Source organism: Mastigoproctus giganteus, chromosome 2, assembly GCF_048544385.1.
Source record: "Mastigoproctus giganteus isolate SK-2022 chromosome 2, ASM4854438v1, whole genome shotgun sequence".
Taxonomy (NCBI): Eukaryota; Metazoa; Arthropoda; class Arachnida; order Uropygi; family Thelyphonidae; genus Mastigoproctus; species Mastigoproctus giganteus.
This window is the reverse complement of record NC_143576.1, coordinates 99228516-99250980: the sequence shown is the minus strand read 5'-3', so window position 1 is coordinate 99250980 and position 22465 is coordinate 99228516. Positions and strand designations below refer to the sequence as shown.

Sequence of the window (22465 nt, the reverse complement as noted above, 5' to 3'; positions counted from 1 at the left end):
GAAATGTTATCGAAACTATGTGTTTGGAAGTGCTGCAGTTCAATGTCATTTTTATTAACAAAATTATTAATATGGGATCTGTGCCCATTAATTCTAATATGTAATTCACCTCCTGTTTGTCCAATATACTTAGCCATACACGTATTACATGTAATTAGGTAAATAGCTCCCCTAGAATGGCAGAAAACCGGATCATAGGTATTATGGGAGACATGTTTAATGTTCATGGCCGGGCAAGTTTGACATCTCATATTGTTGCATTTGTTGAATTTTAAGTATAGCTCCGATGCAAAAGTCCTCGTGTCCAAATGTAAGTTATTGTCTATAGTATCATTAACCGGGCGGTTACTTGGTAAGCCTAATACATTAGATGCAACATGGCTATTTTGGTTACTTATCGGATCACTCATAGCCATAGTAGAATCCGCGGTACAGTTTAGCCTACGCGACCGACGTAGTATCTTATGATTATTCAAAGTGTAGTAACTCATGATAGTATTATAAGGTAAAAATAACTAAAAAATGGGGGAAATACAGTTAACCATCGACTATATATCTTACCAAACTCACAGAGTATGATAACTAGCATAATAGTATCCTTATACTTTAATATAGCGAAAACAAAAATATTGATATAAAAAGATGTAGAAATTTAATGTAATTAGATAACGATAACGATAAGGAGAATCCTTGCAGACCCACATAAAAGTCCCACATAGTAAGCTAGTTGAATTGCTCAGCATGATTTTCAAGGCTATAGATTCCTCCAGAATTATTAATAACAATAGACCTATTTTAACCTTTATTAAGAACAATATGAATAGCATCAAACATATAAATACATATGATTTCAAAAATTTATTTACTAGCATCCCACATGATAGTCTAAAATTGGTGTTAAATAATTATTTTACAGAATATAGCCAAATTTTACCCTGCCAACGTAATTATTGGGATAACTTGATTAATCTTTGTATTTCCAACAGCTATATTTATAATGGTAGTAATATTTTCATACAGCATGCTGGCATTGCCATGGGGGCGAGTAGCTCGTGTCTCATCGCCAACTTATATCTGCATCATCGCCAACTTATATCTGCATCATTTTGAAAACAACTTTGTTAAAGATATCCATATGTTCAGATATATTGATGACCTAATTGTGTTCAACAATACTAGCTTTCTTACAGAAGCGGTTAAACACTACCCGCAGGAGTTGGTTCTAGAAGTCACTAACAACGGTGACCCTTTTAAAGTAGCATATCTGGACATAGATATTCAGATTAATAATAATACACTATCTACCAAGCTATTTGACAAACGCAAAGAATTCAATTTCAAAACTATAGACTTAACCCGTTGGGGTACTAATATCTCTGTACGTATACTTAAAAACATTATAGTGACACAAACTATCAGAAGAGTATATATTTGTAATAATAAAAGTGATGTTATATATGCGCTTATCGATCTTAAGCATAAATTATTGGATAACGGTTTCCCATATAATTTCATTTTGAAACATATGAGTACTGCTTTATCCATAGCACTAAAAAAGTACCACGATAATTTAAACCAGTTGGAAATTATCGAAAATATTAGGCAGGCAGTTTATTAAACTGTTATATACATTTTGGATATTGCCGTGGTCTTAATGTAATCATTATTGTTTTTTAATATAGGGTATAGATATAGCGAGTGGTGTACTAATTAGCCTTTGTATATACATGTACATACTAGGGACTGCTGTTTTGAACTCGCTATATATAGCTTACGCCTTAGAAAAGTGGTACCTATATGGGTTCTTTACAGTAGGAATGAATTCTATATTATACTAGGATTTCTCTTCTACATCTGAGTATTATTGGTTTTGTTTTCTCTATTATAGAGGGCGCTATTATGCTTTTGTTCATCCAAAAAACACCGGCTAATTCTTGACAAATCTTAGGTGGCGCATGACGCTTTGTAGTTATATAAGTCTAGTGAGGTTGCTGCAGGCGTTTTGTTTTTCCCGCCTTGGGCTACGGTAAAGTATGCTTGGTAGATTCCTTACGGGGTTTTTACCATGTCCCCTCTTTTGTTCTCTAAGCATTACTGACAATTCGACCTTATCTGACAGGTTCCGTCTTTCGTTATCTTAGCATTACTGACAATTTGACTTTATCTGACATTATTTATGTCATACTTAAAGTAAACTTTATTAAGAATTAGCCATTCCGTTTTTTCCTTTTTCTTTTTCTTCTTTTTCTTTTTCTTCTTTTTCTTTTTATTCGATTGATATATTTTTACAGGCCTTTACTACCTAACCAGGATCCCTACTTTTAGGGTCGGGAAGTTACGCTCCCGGTTAATATCCGATGTACTATCGATAAATTGACTTTTTCATACCTCGCGAACTATTAGAGTAATTCGAGGGGGAGTGAGGTACTATTGCTCTACTATACATTTTTCCGTTCTCCTTCGGTTAGCTTTATTAGCTATTTTCTGCAAAATTTTATGCTAAATTGTGTTCAGCAAAAATTTTAATAATTACTCAGTTGTGCTTATAATGTGGTAGCGATCGGTCGGGCTAAATATCATCCAGCCTGTATCATTTATAAATTGTTGTTATGTATTACGGTACGACACTTGTTGTTTTGGCATTCTAGACTTACATTTGTCTCAAATCTTACGTTAATGTTATACTAAATTATTCCACATTTCCACTATTATATTATTTTGGCTTTAGTATACAGGCAGATGATAACAGAAACCGATGGCTCAGTCTAGCATGGGTTGGTTATTTTGTAAGGGTTTAGCCCTCGACAAAGTTCCTTGCAAAATAATTTTCCTGTGTTGGGCTTATTATTTTATTATTTTATTAATTTACTTAATATGATTTATATTTTGGTTTTCATGTATACTGGAGATATGGCAGGACTATGGCTATATGGATTTTCAAACTTTAAAGATATTAACTTTACACTATAACGTATCTATTTAGTATATATATATATAATATTATTATTATTATTATTATTATTAATGGCTTTACAAAAATACAAAATTTACTCCTATTGATTTTCAAAGAAAATCATCTTTACTTTTTACCTCTTACTAATTTTGGAAGTGAAAGCAGAAAAATTAGTAATTATCTGACAACAAAATTTGTAAGTTTATATATATTTATACAGCAAACCCTTGCTAATCCGGAGTAATTGGGGTGAGAGGTTATAAATGAAAAATTAATGATATAAGTAGTGAAAATAAATTTGATGAATCTGATGAAAATAAATTTAAAAAAAAATCACTGTAGAGCCTTTATTTAAAAACTACAAAAAAGACAACACATTTTTCCATTGATAGATAGGTAAATGTATTGTCTTTTTTCTTTTTATACATTTATCAGGTGGCATTGGCATCACACACCAATGCCACTTGTTACTGGGCATACCATTTAAATACAGATTCTTCCAGCAACACTTCTTTTGGTTTTTTTAATGTCTGTCTATTTGATACACTGATTTTATCACTCCCCACATTGAATTTTAAAGGAAATGTCTTTATAGATCCTTTTTGTTTTTTAATATCTGACACAGCCTATTGGCCAATGCCAAATTCTTCAGCAACTTTTTTTCCAGGAACACCATTTTCAAGTTGTTCTATCACTTTGAGTTTATTAATGATAATTAAAGTAGTGTTTGCTTTTTATTTCACTTTTTAATTCTTTAGAACCCATAACATATATATAATATGTTAACTTATGTATGTATGTAGATACGTATAAAGAAGTACGCAAATGAAGCGATATAAGCAATGACATCCGTCCAACTCAAGAGTCAACAACGATTCTGAACAACACACAAGACAATGTAATGTATGTTCTGTCCCTCTCTGCACAGTCAATCAACACAAATTGAGAGTTACTCAAACAATTCACATCTAAACATTGAACTGGAGAATCTTAGAAATAAGACACACTTGGTCACGGAGAATGGGGGAGAAATAGAGAAAGTGCGCTAATGGAACAGAAATTAGTAATTTTATGATAAGATTTTATGGTAATTTTAGACAGAATTTTGCATATATATATATATATATATATATATATATATATATAACTGTAACCGCATTAGCGAAGGTTTACTGTATATGTATAATTACCATACTATGTAAGATAAGGATTTAAGATAAAGGTTTTGAACAGTGTTTAAAGTACAATATTGTATAATAAAAGTTATACAATAGAGCCCTAAGGCCAAATTAATAGAATAAGCTTGTATTATGCATACATATATTATGCATAGCATTAATTGAGGCATATGATGCAAGAAAGCAAGCTTTTAAAGCATCAGGGAAAAAAAAAAATAATGATGACTTTCCCATTTCACCCATCCATTGACTCCGCGTGTTTGTCTAGTTCTGCCTTGAATTTATTTAAGCTGCCAACTTCTACAACGACAGATGGAAGTTTGCTCCAGCAATCAACCACCCGCTGGCTAAAGGCAAATTTCCACACATCTGTTCTACAACTGTCTTTCTTCAATTTGAATTTATGTCCCCTTGGGCGACTAATCTGATCAAGAGGAAGAATCCCATTAGCATTAAGCCTGCTCAAACCATTCAAGGCCTTATACACCTCAATCAGATCACCTCGCAGGTGCCAAGTCTCCAGACACTACAATTTGCAGAACTTAAGTCTTTCTTTGTTAAACAACCCTTTGTTCCATTCACCAATCTCGTTGCCCTTTCCTGTACTCGTTCCAGCCTCATCCCTCCTAAAATGAGGCCTCCAGACCTTATGCAGTACTCAAGGTGTGGCCTAACCATTACCTTATACAAGAGAACAATCACCCCCTTATCCTTGTTAGCAAAATTTCTGTATATCATTAACAAGACACCATGAGCTATTCTTGCAACCTGTCTGCACTGCTCAAGAAACTTCATATCTGACTGCACAATAACCCCCAGGTCCTTTTCATTCTCTGCTACTCTCAGTGTAATACCACACAGTTGGCACCGTTAATCTGGGGGTTCAATGCTACCCATATACAATACTTTACATTTGCCAATGTTAAACTTCAGTTGCCACCTCTCAGCCCATCTGCTCAACCTTTCTAGATCCTGTTACAGTAGTATACTATCATTACTGTCATTAACAACCATGCCAACCTTTGTATTGTCTGCAAACTTAGACATTAACCCTGATATACCTTCATCAGTGTAATTGATAACTGATAATACAGAAAAGAACACTGAACTCTGGTGGACTCCACTAATAACATTAGTTCACGAAGCGCAATGTCCATTGATTACCATTCTCTGTCTTCTCCCACTCAAACCATCCTTTTATCCATTGCAGCAACTTGCCCTTAATGCCATAATGCTCCAGTAAGCTTCCATGTGCAACAGTATCAAAAGCTTTCCAAAACTCCAAGTATATGATATCAAAATTATTTTTTGCATCCAGTTCCTTTGTGACCACATCATAGTATCCAATCAAATTTGTCAGACAAGACTTACCTTTAACAAATTCGTGCTGTGTCTGAACTATAACCGCAGTCTTGATGATCCTGCAGTGCTTCTTTACTAGTGCCTCCATTAATTTCCCCAAAAGAGAAGTTAAACTAACAGGTCTGCAATTACTTGTGTCACCCTTTGTTCCCCCTTTATGAATTGGGGTCACATTTGCATATCTCCAGTCCATGGTGATTTACCATGAGTACAAGGGAGTTTTTATAATTATAGCTAAGGGTTTGCTTACTTCCTTTGCTGCCTCTTTTAATATAACTGGATAGATTCTGTCCACCCCATATGCCATTTTTATGTTCAATTTCCACAATTTCTCCTCCACTTTGCTCTCAGTTATTACAAAATCATTTAGCTCCCTGCTAGTGTTTGATCAGCTTCTTACCTCCACTTCCCTACAGAATTCCTTATGTGTGAACGTAGATGCAAAATACTCATTCAGTTTGTCAGCTACCTCAGCAGGTTCATCAACAATCATCGAACCATCAATATCAAGTGGACTAATCTGTTTCATCCCTTCGTTCTCGAGTTTTACATAAGTAAAGAAGTCTTTGCTGTTTTTCTTTGCATCCTTTGCAAAGAAAAACCTCTTTTGTCACTTCATTACAGACTATCTTATATCTACCATAGTCTTCTGTGTCACCTGATAATTTATATGCATCCCATGCATTTTTCTTCTTTGCCACAATCTCATTAGTACATCTGCCATCCATTTAGGTCTAAATTTAGGTCTAAACCTTGAACAGTCTTACTTAGTTGGGACTAAAAGCCTAGTAGCTTCCAAGATTACTTCTTTGAATGCTTCCCATTTAGCATTTGCTGTTGGTAACATCATCAGTTGATACCATTGTAAAGAAATTAAAAACTGAGACTACTGTAGTCATCTTTATGAAAGCAAAAACTCTTCCCTTTACCCCTGATGGTAGTTACATCTTTCAGTAAATACCTTATCAGCACACTGTGGTCTCTGCCACCTAGTATTTGCTTTATCTGCAGATTCTTAATGCATAAAGAGTCATTGCTGATAATCAAATCAAGAGTATTACTCCCTCTAGTTGCCTGTCGAACATGCTGCTTTAGAAAACAATCAACCAATAAATCCACAAAAGTCTTTCTAATGGTAAGGCTATTGATTTTCAATGTAAATCATCTTTACTAAATTTTCACCTCTTACTAAATTTAGAAGTGAAGGCAGAATGAAGGAAAATTAGATTGGCAAGAATGACTGTTTAGCATCGAAAGCTTATTGTACAATAAAAGCTGTACAGTAGAGCCCTAAGGCCAAATTAATAGAATATGCTTGTATTATGCATACATAGTTAACCTCAGGCCAATAAAGAAGATAAGATTTTAGAATAAACATATTAAGTATAAAAGTATACCCATTGAGCTATGAGGCCAAAGAAATTAGATAGCCTGAGCTAGTTTATTTATTTATACCGTATAAATAAACAAATAATTAATAATAAAATAAAATAAATGTAAGTAAAATAAAATGATGATAATGAAGCAAATTATTGATATTAGGATACATTGAATGGTATGTTTACAAGGCTAGCACCATAATTTATTATTTTGTCTTGCAGTTACCTGAACTGAGTTGATGTCGCTATCTTTTTGTTTTATAATTTTCAGCCATTCAAGTATTTTTTTAGTTTGTCCTCCAGTTACCTGAACTGAGGGGGTGCTGCTATCTCTCTTTGTTTTATAATTCACCGATGAGCCAAAACATCATGACCACCTACCTAATATGATGTGGGTCCTCCACGTGCAGCCAAAACAGCTTATACCTGGCGAGGCATGGGCACTACAAGATTTCTAAATGTGTCTTGTGGTATCTGGTACCAACACGTAACCGACAGATCCTTTAACTTCTGTAAGGTCCGTGGTTAAGACACTGCAGATCGGAGTTGCTGTACCAACACAACCCACAGATGCTCAATGGGATTGATGTGTGGGGAATTTGGAGACTAGGGCAATACCTAAAAGTCTAACTCATGTTCCACGAACCAGTGTCAAACAACCCGGGCGGTGTGGCATGGCACATTATCCTGCTGAAAGATGGCACTGCCAGTGGGGGGAAGACTGTTGCCATGGAAGGGTGTACCTGATGAGCAATGATGTTTAGGTAACAAAGTACTAAACTATTATATTTAGGCCACTCGAATAATTAAGTTTATCTACTGTGCATTGTGTATTATGTGTAAATTGTGTGTTCTCTATGTTCAATTTGTTTGTGTTGCTAGACGAAAAACCCGTTTCTGGGGTTAAAAACCTTGCTATCTATGCCTGAGACCGACTAATTCAGCCATGGAGTAAAAAAAAGCCCATTAAAATTCCTTGTGTCATTGATGGGATTCGAACCCAGGCCTTTTCCACCTGGTATGGGGAGGATGGTGACAATACCACTGTGCTACCCACACAGACTGATGTTTAGGTAGGTAGTAGACGTTAGAGTGCCTGGCACATGGATGACTAGACCCAGGGTATTGCAGCAGAACATTGCTGCCGCCAGCTTGTTTTTGTCCCACGATGCATCCAGGCACCATCACTTCCCCAGGGAAATGACGCATGCGTACCCGGCCGTCCATGTGGTGCAACAGGAACCGATATTCATCAGACCAGATGACCTTCTTCCAGTCACTCAAGGTCAAGTTTCGATGCTTGCATGCCCATTGTAGGTGCTGTCGGTGGTGGACCATGGTTAGCATGGGCACTCAGAGAGGCCTGCAGCTACACAGCCCCATTTTCAGCAGGGTTCGATGTATTGTGTGTGTTGTGACACATTACTCCCGTCACCAGCATTCCAATTGCTGGCGAGTTGCACCACTCTCACCTTTCTGTTGCCATGTACATCCGGGAGAGCTTTCACTGTACTAACCACGGCTGACCATGAGCACCTCACCAGCTGTGCTGTTTCGGATATGCTCTGACCCAGTTTTCTGGCCATTACAATTTGGCCTTTGTCAAACTCGCTTAAGTCCACTGCCTTTCCCATCTGAAGAACAAGAGTAACACTGATTAACAGAGCTTAGTGTCAGGTGTTTTTTATACCATGTGCTGAACTGCGCACCTGCCATAGTTCACCTGCAGTTGCTTTAATTTGCACTGGTCATAATGTTTTGTCTCATCAGTGTAGGTAACACTGGCTAAAATTCATTTTGCCCTTGTTTCTATTGGGATAAGGTGGTAAGCTTCACATCCTATTTATTCCTTCTGTTTTAATTTGTTCCTTGATCCATGAAAAATCAGAAGCAATTTTATTATTATTATTGCAGACGGGTTGAATTATTTTCATTATAATATTCTTGGTAATTCTTTATTTCACTATTTCTTTAATTTTGTACCTTTAAAATTCTACAACTGATATTTCTTTATCATAATCCAGTTTTGCCTAATGCAGACTATCCTTAAAATTCTTATTCTTACTGTAATACCAGGATCCCTTACTAAAGGGACAGGCAGTTACTCTCCTGGTATATCCGAAGTACCTTTATTAGACGCTATTTTCTTTGCTTTTTTGCTTTCTAATTCTAAAGTTTATACCTCAAGGTCTATTAGAGTAATCTGAGGAAGATTGAGGTGCTATTGCTTTCCTTACTCTTACTTTCTTTCCCTTTATGTCAGCATAAGTCTTTTTTTTTTTTTTTTTCCACACTGATATATCAAATACATCACAACCCACGTGAAATTTATTGTTGGCTCTCATTTTTTCTATTATTTGTTTCAAAACTATATGTCAGGCTAGCTGTTACTTTGCTTATTTACTATTATTGAGACATAGCTGCTTTTAAATTTATTGTAAATTTTAATATAATTTTTAACATTTGGGTAATTTTAGATCATTAGGACATAGCTGAACTAGCAGAAAACAAACAGAAACAGATAGCGTTTGCAAATTATTGATTGTATGTTTTGAATGGTGCTAGCCCTTGTAAACGTACCATTCAGTGTATCCTAATATCAGTAATTTGACTCAAGATTTGATTTTACTTTACTTGCTTTTATTTTATTTTATTATTAATTATTTGTTTACTTATAGGGTATAACTAATTAAACTAGCTCAGGCTATCTAAGTTCTTTGGCCTCATGGCTCACTGGGTATTCTTTTATAATGAATACATTTATTCTAAAATCTTATCTTTCTTATTGGCCTAAAGGCTAACTATGTATGCATAATACAAGCTTATTCTATTAATTTGACCTTAGGGCTCTGTTGTATAGCTTTTATTGTACAATATTGTACTTTAAACACTGTTCAAATCCTTTATCTTCAATCCTTACCTTACATACTATAGTAATTATTTTACAGACTGATGTAATATTTAATGAATAATTTGATGGCATTAATCTGATCTGGGACTCTTCATACTTTTACTGCAATTCCATTAAAAAAATTTTCATCTTTGCTTTTTATTAAATCTAAAAATATATATATATATGTATACAGTCGAGCCTCTCTTTAACAAACTTCCATATAGCAAATTTTTCTATGTAGCGAACCTTTTTGTTCCCCCTTGGTCATTACATTGAAAATAATTTCTGTATAACAAAGAAAATTTTCATTTAACGAACTGATTTCGAGAGACCTAAGTATGCATTGTTCGCTCCTCTGGCCTTTTGGCAATAAAGCTGATGTTGTAGAAAGCAAGAATTAAGAGCTAAAAGGATTAAGAATTCATCCCTTTAGCTTTTAAGAGCTAAAGAGATTAATTCCATGAATTAAGAGCTAAAACATTTGACAATTTACTGGTTCCTATAAAACCCTGCAGGAGGAAACTCTCCAATCACAGTGCAGAATTTCCGATTTATTCAGAGTGAGCAGCTGTTTGGAAGAAAAGTAACGCCAAGAGCAAACCAAGTTTTTTAGATGCAGAGGAAGCAATATTTCTAATGTGCTTGTGCCAAGAGAGATTAGAAGTCAGGGTAATCCCCAAAAGAGATATCATTTTGTCTAGAAATCGGAGTGTCACTAAAGATAAGTATAGGAGCAGAAGAATCCTTTTTGCGAGATATAAGACAAGACTGAGTTTTAGAAGGGTTGAAATCAACTAAGTTGTCATTGCCCCACTGGAGAATTACCTGAAGATTGGCATTTAAGAAATTGGTAGCAGATTTTTGAGAAGTTGAAGCTGAATGAGCAGGACAAGGTTTCTCAAAATGAAAAGCGGAATGCAATGTGCTATCATCGGCAAAACTATGGATAGAATTTCCAGTCAATGGAAGAAGGTCATTAATATTAGAGAGGAAAAGAGTGGGGGAAACAACTGAACCTTGGGGGACACCGGCATTAGTGGAGAAGTTAGAAGACAGAGAGCCATCTACCATCACCCTCAGTGAGCGATCAGAGAGAAAACTGGATAACCAATTACTAAAAACAGTTGGAAAACCATAAGATGGATGCTTGTTTAGAAGACCTTTATGCCAAACATGAACAAAAGCCTTTGAGATGTCAAGAGCAACTACTTGTGTTTCGCCGAACCTTTCCATTTAATTAGTCCATAAATGGGTAACATAAGCCAGAATATCACCAGTGGATCGACACTGACGGAATCCATACTGGCGATCGTTGATCGGACGGAAGGTTCTAGGTAGTTTAAGAGTTGGCGGTTAATTGATTTCTCCATTACTTTAGAAAGAGTAGAAGTAATTGCAATGAGAAGATAATTGGATGGAAGGGATTTGTCACCCTTTTTAGGAACTGACTGGATATGAGCAAATTTCCAAGCAGAAGGAAAAACACCTTTGGAATAAGAAAGTGAAAAAAGGCGGCAAAGAATAGGAGTAAGTTCAGGAGCACAGGTTTTGAGAACAAGTGGAGAAATACCATCAGGATCTGGAGCTTTCTTAGCATCAAGATTCATCAAAATCCTTCTGATATCCTTTTGACAGAAGACCACAGGAGGCATTGAATGGAGCGTGTTGGGAATGGTGGGAGGTGTTTTACCAAGATCATTATGCATGAGCTGGAAGAAAAATGGGATGCTAGCGGGTCAGCTTTATCCTTGGCTGAAGTGACAACAGAACCATCTGGTTTTGACAGAGGTGGGAGCAGAGATGGGCAAAAGTTGCGGCCAATAGCTTTGGCAAGAGACCAGAATGCTCGGCTACCATTAGGACAAGAAGCAAGTTTTCTACTCTTTGCCTGTTCAAACTCTAGTTTGGATTGATTAATAACTGCTTTACAATTGTTGCGAGCTTTGGTGTAGGCAGAAAATGAAACTGAAGAATTAATTGATTAGAAACAAGCCAATTATGATATGCAACATTCTTCTCTTGAACAGCCTTAGAACATTTATTGGAAAACCAAGGTTTAGATAAAGGACGAGATATTAAAGTGGAGTGTGGGATAAAGGATTCCATTCCTGCAAGAATAATTTCACTGACACGATCTGAGCAAACGTTGACATCAGAAGTTTTGAAACAGTAATCCGACCAAGGAAAAGAAGAAAAGAAGTCTCGCAGGTCATCCCATTTTGCATTCTTGTAATTCCAAACAGCACGAGGTTGGGAATACCCATGAGATAAAGGTTCCATTGGAGAAGAGACAATCACCAAGTTGTGATCTGTAGTGCCTAAAGGACCTCTCACTTTGACCATGTACTTAGAAGGGTTGTTTGTGAGAAAAAGATCAAGCGTTTTGGCTGTATGATTATGATTGTCCGGTATTCTTGTAGGTAAATGAACAATCTGTGCTAGGTCAATAGTAATTGCAAAAGCCTCAGCATCTCGACCTGCTGGGTTGGTGTGACTAGAAAATGGAAGCTAGCTGGAGTTGTGAACATTAAAATCACCAAGGAAAATTACCTCCCTGTTAGGAAAGTTGGACTGGAGAAAGTCAAGTTGCAAAGAGAGGAAGTCAAAGAGTTCCAAGTGATTAGTGGAGTTGGGAGAACGGTAGAGACAACAGATGAATTTGACACAATGGGGTAGAGAGATTTTAAGCCAGAGAAGATGAAAGAGAGGAGATTCCTAATTGCCAAGTCTCTGACAGGGAATATCAGAACAGACATATGCACAAGTACGACCTTTGAGGCGAAAGGAATCATACAGCGAATAATTCGAGCATCTGAGATGAGCAGTAGTTGAATCAACCGATAACTGAGATTCTGTCAGAAAAAGTACATGGGGTTTGGCAGACTGCAAGTGGAAACAGAGATCGTTGAGATTAGAATTGAGACCACGTATATTTATGAAATGAATTAGGAAGTGCTTGGGAGGTTTAGATCTTTTCGCAGATAAGCTTGCCCTATTAGTTTGACAGTTCATGGTATATTCAATAGTAAGAAAAAGTGGGTGGGACATGCTGTATGAAGTAATGAAATTTTTGGATATGGCATACACGTGGTAAGAATATATCCAGATCCTTGACATAACGTGGCCTCGGCAATGCCTCCTGCATACACACTACTCGGACTCTCTCCAGTCACTATCTGTCAAGAGTAGAGGTAGCAAGATTATACACTAGCTGATCCAGAAGCCTCCTAGAGAGTTACCAATAGGTTCGGTCCGGTGTACTAACTAGCCGGCTGGCCTGCGAACACCGTTTTAGAGCTGTACCCTCGAAATGTAAGGAATATTGGATCTCACCATGAAGTTCATCATAACCTCAAAAGTCATCAATCATACTGCATGATGGAAGAGATGGGGAAGGGTTGACCGGAACTTAGCTCTAGAGACTAAACAGGGTTTCCACCACTTCAAGCCTCCTATAAGCATCAACCATTATTTCACCGGTTGATGAGAGTCATCTACCACCTAGTACTGCCTGGTAACATAGAGGGGTGGTGTTTTTCCATGTGGTGTGGGCGCCACACCTCGACCCCTGCTTACATTGGTTCACACCTGGGTGGTCACCCACCATGTACTTGTGCATGGAGGTTATACCCAGGATTACTAACAGTCCCACCATCGTGAAGGTGCAAGCAGAGGATTTGGCTGTCACAGACCATCTGGACTTCGCCGAAATTGGGTCCACTTGACTTGAGTGTCACCCAAATATCAGTTCCATCATCGTTTTAGACTCCCGGGAAGCAAGTACAGCTTGTCTGGCATATCTGAGAGAATGTCTGTGACAACCTCAAGGACCTCAAGGCACTGTTCTTCTGAATTGGCTTCTATAATTCCCGCTCTCTCTTTCAAAACAGTCCAAACACGTGCCTCCACCAGGCAACATCCATTTACTGTCCATCTTCAAACCCACAGAACCAACTTTTCATCTTCCTCATTTATTCATTCAACTGCTGTTTTCTGGAACAACCTTCCTTCATATGTATTTCCTGAAAATTGCAATCTACAGAAGTTCAATTCCAATGTCAACAAATATCTTCTTTCGTCTTCTCAACCTCCAACCCAAGCACGGTACTAAGTACCATAGGTTCTAATACCTCTTGTGTTTGGGGTTCACATAAAAAAAAAAAAAAAAAAAAAAAAAAAGAAGCTCATTCACTACTGTACCAAGAAGTCAGTCTGGTCAATTGCTATGTGTGTGTCCACAGCTATAGGTAAAGATTAAGGCATATTCCCAAAGCATACATTGACTCTGGTCAACCTGTTTTCTCTGTAAAAAAAAAAAAAAAAAAAAAAAATCTTTAAAATTTGGTATTTCTACCAGTAGTGGGTTAACCGTTCTGAAAAACTGTTCTGATTTTAAAACTGTTTGAGGAAACGGGACCCAGTCGGAAGCGTACAAAATTATGCCTTTGTGAAGATGTAGATGAGGCATTTATTAAGTGGATGTTGATTCGAGACCAAAACTTGCCAATATCAGGGCCATTAATAAAAGAAAAAGCTATGGAGTATGCAATGCATCTTTTCTGGGGTATAAAACATTCCAAGCCAGTTATGGATAGCTGGACAAATTTAAAGAGCGCTGTGGATTACTCAAAGTTATTTCTGGTGAAAGTGGGATTGTAATCGAAGAAGGCTGTACCCATTGGAAAGAAATAGTTTTGAAAAAAAAATTATGGAAGACTACGAGCCCAAAGACATATTCAACGTTGATGAAACATGTCTATTTTTTAAATGTTTGTTGAACAAGACACTGACTTTTAAAGTGTATAAATGTTTAGGTGGTAAAAATAGTAAGAGGAGAATACACTCTTATTTGGTGTAAATATGGCTGGTAATGAAAAAGTGAAGCTTTTGGTAATAGGCAAAAGTAAACAACCCTGATGTTTCTAAACTGCAGCCAATGGGCCAAGGATTTTAAATGCAATACCAAAGGTGCATACTGATTATACTGAGAAAAGAAACCAACCAACCTGTAGATTCTATTTTAGATTTGTGGATGTGCTTATCAGAGTTGGCAAAATTGTGGAATAAAGATGTGACGGAAACATGATTAAGAATTGTTTTGCAAAAGCAGGTTTTGCTAAAACTCTAATTAACAGCAATGAGAGGGATGAACTACTACAAGACATTGAGCAATCTTGGGAAGAGTTCCAAGCAAGGTTTGATCAGTGGAGAAATTGTTCTTGATGAATTTTTAGGAGTTGATAATGTTATAGTAGCTGAATATCCGAGTGACTCCCACATTTTGGAGAGTATTCAAAGAACTAGTGACAATATCAGTGATGAGTTTGATGAAAACAAGGCACAGAGACAATGGGGGCAATAGCACTATTAAACCTTTCAAACAAGAAATGTTGACAGCATTTGAAACTTTGCATTGAGGCCTTCAGTGGGAAGAAAATGTAACAGAAAATATATTTGAATGTTTAAACAATTTTTTTATGAACGATATACAGTAAAATCTAGTGTACAACAAAAAAAAAACCAAATATTTTATGACATAATTCTTAAAAGTGTACTAATACATGGTGTGCATCACGTGAGTAGTCTTTCCTTAATATGTATATATTAATAAATTATTTTAAAATGTTAGAAAATTTATTCATTCCCATTTATTTCTGATTTATTTCCCCCATCTTTTACTATATTTCTGAATTTACAGCATCTTTCACTGTTGAAAAGGTCATATTTCTTTATAACAAAATATGTTTTGAAAATTTTTTCAAGGGAACGATCGATTTTATTACATGGAGGTCTGACTGTGTATATATATATATATATATATGTGTATATATATATATATATATGTGTGTGTGTGTGTGTATATATATATATATATATATATATATATATATATATATATATATTTTTTTTTTTTTAAAAGGACAATGACCATAATAATACGAATTATGTACTGCTATTGATTTTCACTGCAAATCATCTTTACCGAATTTTTACCGCTTACTAATTTTGCTAAATTTGAATGTTTAGGGTAGCAAAGAATGACTGCTTAGAATGGTAAGATTGAATTTATTACAGATGTTATTTAATTCATATTTGAATGAATTTTATAGATGATGCCAGATGAAGATTATATAAAGAAACCTGAGACTGTAGCAGCAACCCTTGCTCTTCTGCTAAGTTTAATATTGCAACCTTTAGGAGTTGGTACAACGGACTCTGTTATGACATTAAAGCTGCCTAATTTGCCAGATCATTAACCAGAGAAACACATCCTGTTATTTTGAAAAAATAGGGTAAATCACTAGTAAAATAATTTCCTTTATAATGCCAATTTATGGAGTTAAAATTTTCATACAGATGAAACAGTAAATAAATTAAAGTTGATTTTTCAAACCTGAAGGATGATTATTTACTGATTTAGATGTCTATGAATAACTTGTTTTTATGTCTAAAGTAGGTAGGAGCTAAAAATTACACTATGGACTGCTTTTCACTATTATATACATCCATAAGAGAGTAGCTTTTTTTTAATCCCAAAATTTTCCTTGTGTTATATACTGTCTTAATAAAAGTATGATGTGTATAACTTTAAAGTTTCCTTTTGATTCTGCCTTTTTTTTTTTTGAAATATAGTTGTGCTACTGTATTAGAATCTAGGTTGGATTAATTAAATATTTCATTGTATAGTACAGTAACATTGTTATGTACATAGCTATTGCTATTTAAATAACAAACAGAATTTGCATAAAAGGCATCATTATACATCTCATATTGTGAACTTCTTCATAAGTTGCCATGCTGATGCATTCTTGTATAAGTGATGCTTTCCCAGAAGGGATGTACACACCTTGAGTCCTGCGCACAGGTATGGAAGCCTCATTTTAGGAAGAATGTAGAGTTGCTAGAACGAGTACAGAGAAGGGCAACAAGACTAGTTAGGCGAACAAAGTGGTGCTCTTATGAAGAAAGGCTTAAGCACCTGCAAGGCAATCTGATTGTGGTGTATAAGGCCTTGAATGGATTGAGCAGGCTCAGTGCTGATGGGATTCTTCCTCTTGCTCAGATTATAAACCTGAGGGGGCATAAACTGAAATTGAGGAAAGACAGTTGTAGAATAAATGTGCAGAAGTTTGCCTTTAGCCAGCGGGTAGTTGATTGCTGGAACAAACTTCCATCTGTTGTTGTGGAAGTTGATAGCTTAAATAAATTCACGGCAGAACTAGACAAACATTTGGAACAAATGGATGGGTGAATTGGGAAGGTTTTTTTTTTTGGCTGATGCTGTATAAACTTGCTTTCTTACATCATATGTCTCTACTAATGCTAATACTGCTGTTTATTATCAGTTGACTCTCAGATGTCATTACTAATTCAGATTCTCTTCATATTGCAGAGTCATGCCTAGTTTTGGCTTGACTTTACACAGATGCCAAAAAGTGTAAGGAATTAAATTCCGTAATAAGTTTAGAGCATAAAGCTTCAAGCTGTGAAAATATTTATATCTGAACAGGTAGTCCAATAGCATCATTACACACCATCTCATATTGTGAATTCTTTCACAACAGAATGTACAAGTAGGGAAACTTGTGAAGGAATTCACAAACTTTGAGGAGTGTTTTAAAAAGTTTGCGACCTGAGTGTGAAAGAGTAATGGTAGAGCGTTAACATTTTCTGTACGTAATGTATAACGCTTCAAATAATAACCACCAGGCCACCAAATTCCATGCAGTTTCACTAACATATTTTATTATTATTTTTTTAATTACAGGTCCTGAAGTTAATAAAGTTGTGCGAATCAGGAAAGATAAACAGCAGCAGTCACTGTGCAGGCATTCAATATTTGGGGGGGAAAAAGGGGACTAATGCCAAAGACCAATTCATGAGGATATGGTTACAACACTTAAGCAGAGAGAGAGAGAGAGAGAGAGAGAGTCTTGAATATGACCCATGCTGTGAAAGATTTGCATTGTTCATTTCTCTAGTTGTTGCAGTATGCATGAATACGTAGCACTGTTATTAGAAATCTGTTAGATTTCTAATACAGTGCTACGTATTCATATACGTAATACAGTTAGATTTCTAATTAATGAGGGGAACTCACAACTACAAAATAAAATGAGATTTTGAAGGGATTCTACAGTTGTATGACATTGTTGCCTACTGTGAGTTTATGAAACTGTTAATGCTGGAATGGCCAGACATCTCAAGGAAGCTATTTATTCTGGTGATACAGTAATTCCTTGTTTAATGTTTCACAGTCTATGCATTTTCAGAATTATGCAGTTTTTTTGACAACATTGTTTGCCTGTTATTGCAGTTATTTGCATGGTTACTGACAGCTAATTGTGAGTTGCTGGATGAACTAATTTTGATGCTGGGTATACAAGTAATATACAGCATCATTTTCATTCTTTCTATAAAAATTTAGTTGTCACTTATATAAATCATATCTACCATAAGTTATGATATATCGTAATTTATTATTGCCAGTGACTGGAATCATGGAGGGTAAGACATTATCCATTCTGTACTGTGGAACTTGCAACTACAAAATAAAATGAGATTTTGAAGAGATTCTCCAGTTGTAATGAAATTGTTGCCTACTGTGAGTTTATGAAACTGTTAACTGGAATGGCCAGACATCTCAAGGAAGCTAGGCTTTTGTTGTATCACAAAAAAAAAAAAAAATTGCTGGCTATGTGCATATGAATATAGATTAGATTACTTTGTGCAGAGACATTTTCTCTGCATATTCATTAATTATTATTTAATACTTAACTTATTATTTTGATTTTGATTTGTTGTACTTAGATTTAAATTTAGAATTGCTTTTGATTCAGTTAACTAATTTATTTGTACAGTATTCATTGGTTTTGCCTTTGGCATATCTTTGCCTTGGATGAGCTCTGTTTGTTGGATTATTGTTGCTTGTAATTAATTGTCTCTTTGTGTTTTGTATATATGTATTTGCATTTCTTCTGGTTGACTATTTTTGTTAATTTCTTGGTTGACTGGTTTTTCAGCTAAGATTTTAATTACTTATTTTGTAAATATTGTATATTTTACTCTCTGCTTATGCAGTGTAATTTGTTAATATGTTTACTGCTATGTTTCATATCGGTGACATAAGTATTTCTTATTTATTCTTTTAAGTACCTATCTAATAGCCACTTGTACATTACCTATGTTCTTTCCTTGAGACTTTTCTTTCTCCCCTTGTCGGTGCAGGTTGGGCTTCCTTCCCGGCTAGGGGAATCTTCCTTTCAAAATTACAAGCCTTCGGGCTTCAAAATTGTACCTCTTCAAGCTCTCTTGCTTGTTAGATTTTCCAACTAGTGTTTTCCTCTTTCCTATTTCTTCTTTTTCCTGAGAGTGTTTTGCTCTCTTTTCTTCTTCTGCTTTCTTTTCTCCCACTTTCTCCTCCCCATTCCTTATTTATTATAACCGGGATTCCACTTGTTGGAATCCCACTTAGTGTCATTTAGATAGTTCCTGGAGCGCCTCCACGTGGCTAGGGACGGGAGTCGGGACGCAAATAGCTTGCTCCCTGCCTCCCGGCTGCCAAGACTCCAGGCCGGCTTACACACTACTTACACACACTTGCCGGCTATAAATAACCTACAGATGGTACATCGGTATATAGGGGTAACCCTGGAGGCTGCAAACAATACAAGAATACCTTGTTCCTTCCCTCTCTTGGTCGATTGTCACCTCACTTTTACGAAGTATTGGTGACTTTGGTGATATAAGGTTGATAAGATATAAGCAGATGAAACTTTACAGACTTGTAAATTTTTTTTTAATGAGATCTCTCCATAGACTTTCAATGGTAATTCTGAAAGCACATGGTAGACTAACATGGCTGACTACCTGTCGTGTAACATAGAGTCACATAGGAAAGGCATTGGCAGCCATTGTACTTAATAGAAGCCAATAGGAAGTCCTTATTCATGTTTTTGGTAGGAAAACTTTCTTGGTATCGGCCATCTTGTCTGTAGTGCCATCTACATAGAATAATTTAAAATAATATAATTGAAATGGAAAATATAAGACCCTCAAAGTGCTATAGTGTATGAGTGGACATTATTCTCATACCACTACATCGAAATATAAATTAGATATGGGCTCTTTTGGACTATTTTTGGTGTGCCCTTTGAATTCAAATATCTCTTCACCTATTGGTTGAATTGGGACTAAACTTTGTACAGAAATCCCCTTCCAATTTACATAATTATTTTGGTGCCACCTGGTGGCTAGAACAGAAGTTACAAAACTCATTATTTTGTAATTTCAAAAAATTCATTCAATTTTTCATCCAGCTGGTTAGACAGACCATAGTTTTCCAGTATATAAAAACTTTGTACAGGGTGTCTCAGAAATATTGGTACAAACGTTTAGGGGAGGTAGGTAACATCCAAAGGAATGTGAATCGCATAGGAACCCATAACCGGAAACGTCACTGTAAGTCGGTAGACTGCACTGTTCATCAGTTCGTGAGAGGGAAAATTTCTGGATTACTCATTCAAGCAGTAGCACTGCACGAAGAGTATGCATCGATATACGAACTATGAGCTGGCAGACATGCACCTAGTGTATGGATTAGCAGAGGGCAATGGACGAGCCACTCAACGAATTTATGGAGAATGCTTCCCAGACAGACAGACATGTATCGGACCACCGTTTGTTTGCACGTGTGCATCAAAATTGTGCAATCATGGGTCATTTAGAGGTAACAGGAGTAGTGCGGGCAGGCCACGTTCGATGCGAACTCCCGTTGTAGAAGAAAGTATGTTGAATGCCGTCCAGAATAATCCCACTACCAGCACACGTCCCGTTGCCTCTGCCTTAGGAGTGTCTCGTTGCAGTGTACAGCGTGTCGCATGAAAATTACTTACACCCTTTTCATCTCCAAAGGGTTCAGTTACTGCTCCCACAAGATCATCTTGCATGTGTGGCTTTTGTGCAGTGGTTTCGCCAAGAAAGTGTTCAAGACTTGAATTTTGCAGCCTATGTTTTGGTCGCGGATGAGGCTTATTTCACTCGGGAAGGCTTGTTCAATCAGCATAATGCTCGTGTGGATTCACAACAACCCGCACAGTGTGCGCCCCCATGCGGCACAACATCGCTTTGCAATAAATGTGGGCATGTATGGTCGGGGACTGCTTAGTCGGCCCATACACGTTACCATCCTGCATGAACTCCGCTAAATATCGGATCTTTCTTGAACAAGTTCTACCAGGGTTACTTGACGATGTTCCAGCAAATGTGAGACGCAACATTTGGTTTCAACATGACGGGGCGCCTGCCCATGATGGAAGGTGTTTTCGTGACCATTTGAAAAGGCGTTTTGGGCGTCGATGGATTGGCCGCGGTGGACCCGTTGCCTGGCCCCACGCTCACCTGATTTATTGAGCCTTGATTTCTTTCTGTGGGGGCCCTCAAATCTATCGTGTATGAATCGCCTGTGGTGACGGAAATGGATCTCGTGGCGAGACTCATCTTCGCTGCTGCTACTGTCAAAGAAACTCCAAGTGTGTTCGACCATGTCCGCCAATCCATGCTGCATCAGTGTCACGCATGCAAAGTGTTTCATGGTGGAACCTTCGAGCATCTGTTGTAACATGAAATGCATCCATCTCATACTCCATTGTTAATATGTGAAATAAATGTTTGCCACTAATTACTGTCTTGTGTCGTTTCTGCTTCTTGTGCCTCTGCTAATACTTTCCCGTGACATTTCCAGTTATGGGCTTCTGTGTGATTCACATTCCTTTAGATGTTACCTATCTTTCTAAACGTTTGTACCAATATTTTTGAGACACCCTGTATATTGTTATTTTTTGAAAGGTTATTTGTAAGTAATTTCAATATAACAATCCAGACCAAAAGAATAACTTGAAAGAAGATAAATTCAAATTGGAGTGATACAAAATATTTTAATTTCTGGGAAGACTGGAATTTTATTTTAAATTAAATATTTTGTATGTACTGTTTCATTCATCAACACGACACTATGGATTCTAGTGCATCACCTGTGCATGACTCTGATGGGAACTTTCTTCATTTGTTGCAGATAAGCCTGCTAAATCAGCTGGGGAAAAATCCCATAGTATTAAAATTAACAAGTGATCAGGATAATTCGGCAGATGATAAATCTATTTCATCTGCTTCTGATCCCAGTAGTTCTGTCCTGGATAAAAATCCAAATCAAAACAGATCAAAGCAAAGACAGTTGCCAACGCTTTGGCTAATGTACAAGAATTCGTGCAAAATACATCATTCACCGAAGGCTTGGACCTAGGGGAGTCTTTAGATACCTCGGTACTTTCAACAATGACCAAGATTAAACAAGCACTCGGAGAGTTTTTTTTTCTCTGCAGATATCAGCAAAGTCACTTAAGGCAGCCTCAAACTATATACATCATTTATGGCCAGACCTGGAGTCAAATGCACTATTGATCTAAAATGAACGATTGAAAGTAAAAACATCAGAATTAGAAACGCACAGATTTTTCATCATCTAATCAAGAACCAACCCAAACAGCGTACCTTTGCTGAAGCAGTTAGAGGATCAACTTCTACTGCAGCAGGCATTCAACGTACTGAAAATATTGTACGTAAACCTAGAGAAGATGAACAAATACATCATTTTTCTCAACTTCCTTTGGACAAAGGTGTTGTTCCCCCATCAAACAATAAC

The 22465-nt window shown here is 36.5% G+C and overlaps 1 protein-coding gene across 1 annotated transcript in view; it reads left to right on the top strand.

The window, feature by feature from the left end:
- LOC150089459 (uncharacterized) overlaps positions 1-16164 on the top strand; it is an 86033-nt gene extending 69869 nt beyond the window's left edge. The window contains exon 6 of the mRNA XM_090368608.1: positions 15876-16164. Within this exon, the coding sequence (XP_090224734.1) occupies positions 15876-16022 (147 nt within the window). The 3' untranslated portion in view covers positions 16023-16164. The remainder of the gene's footprint in view (positions 1-15875) is intronic.
- Positions 16165-22465: the final 6301 nt, after the last annotated feature.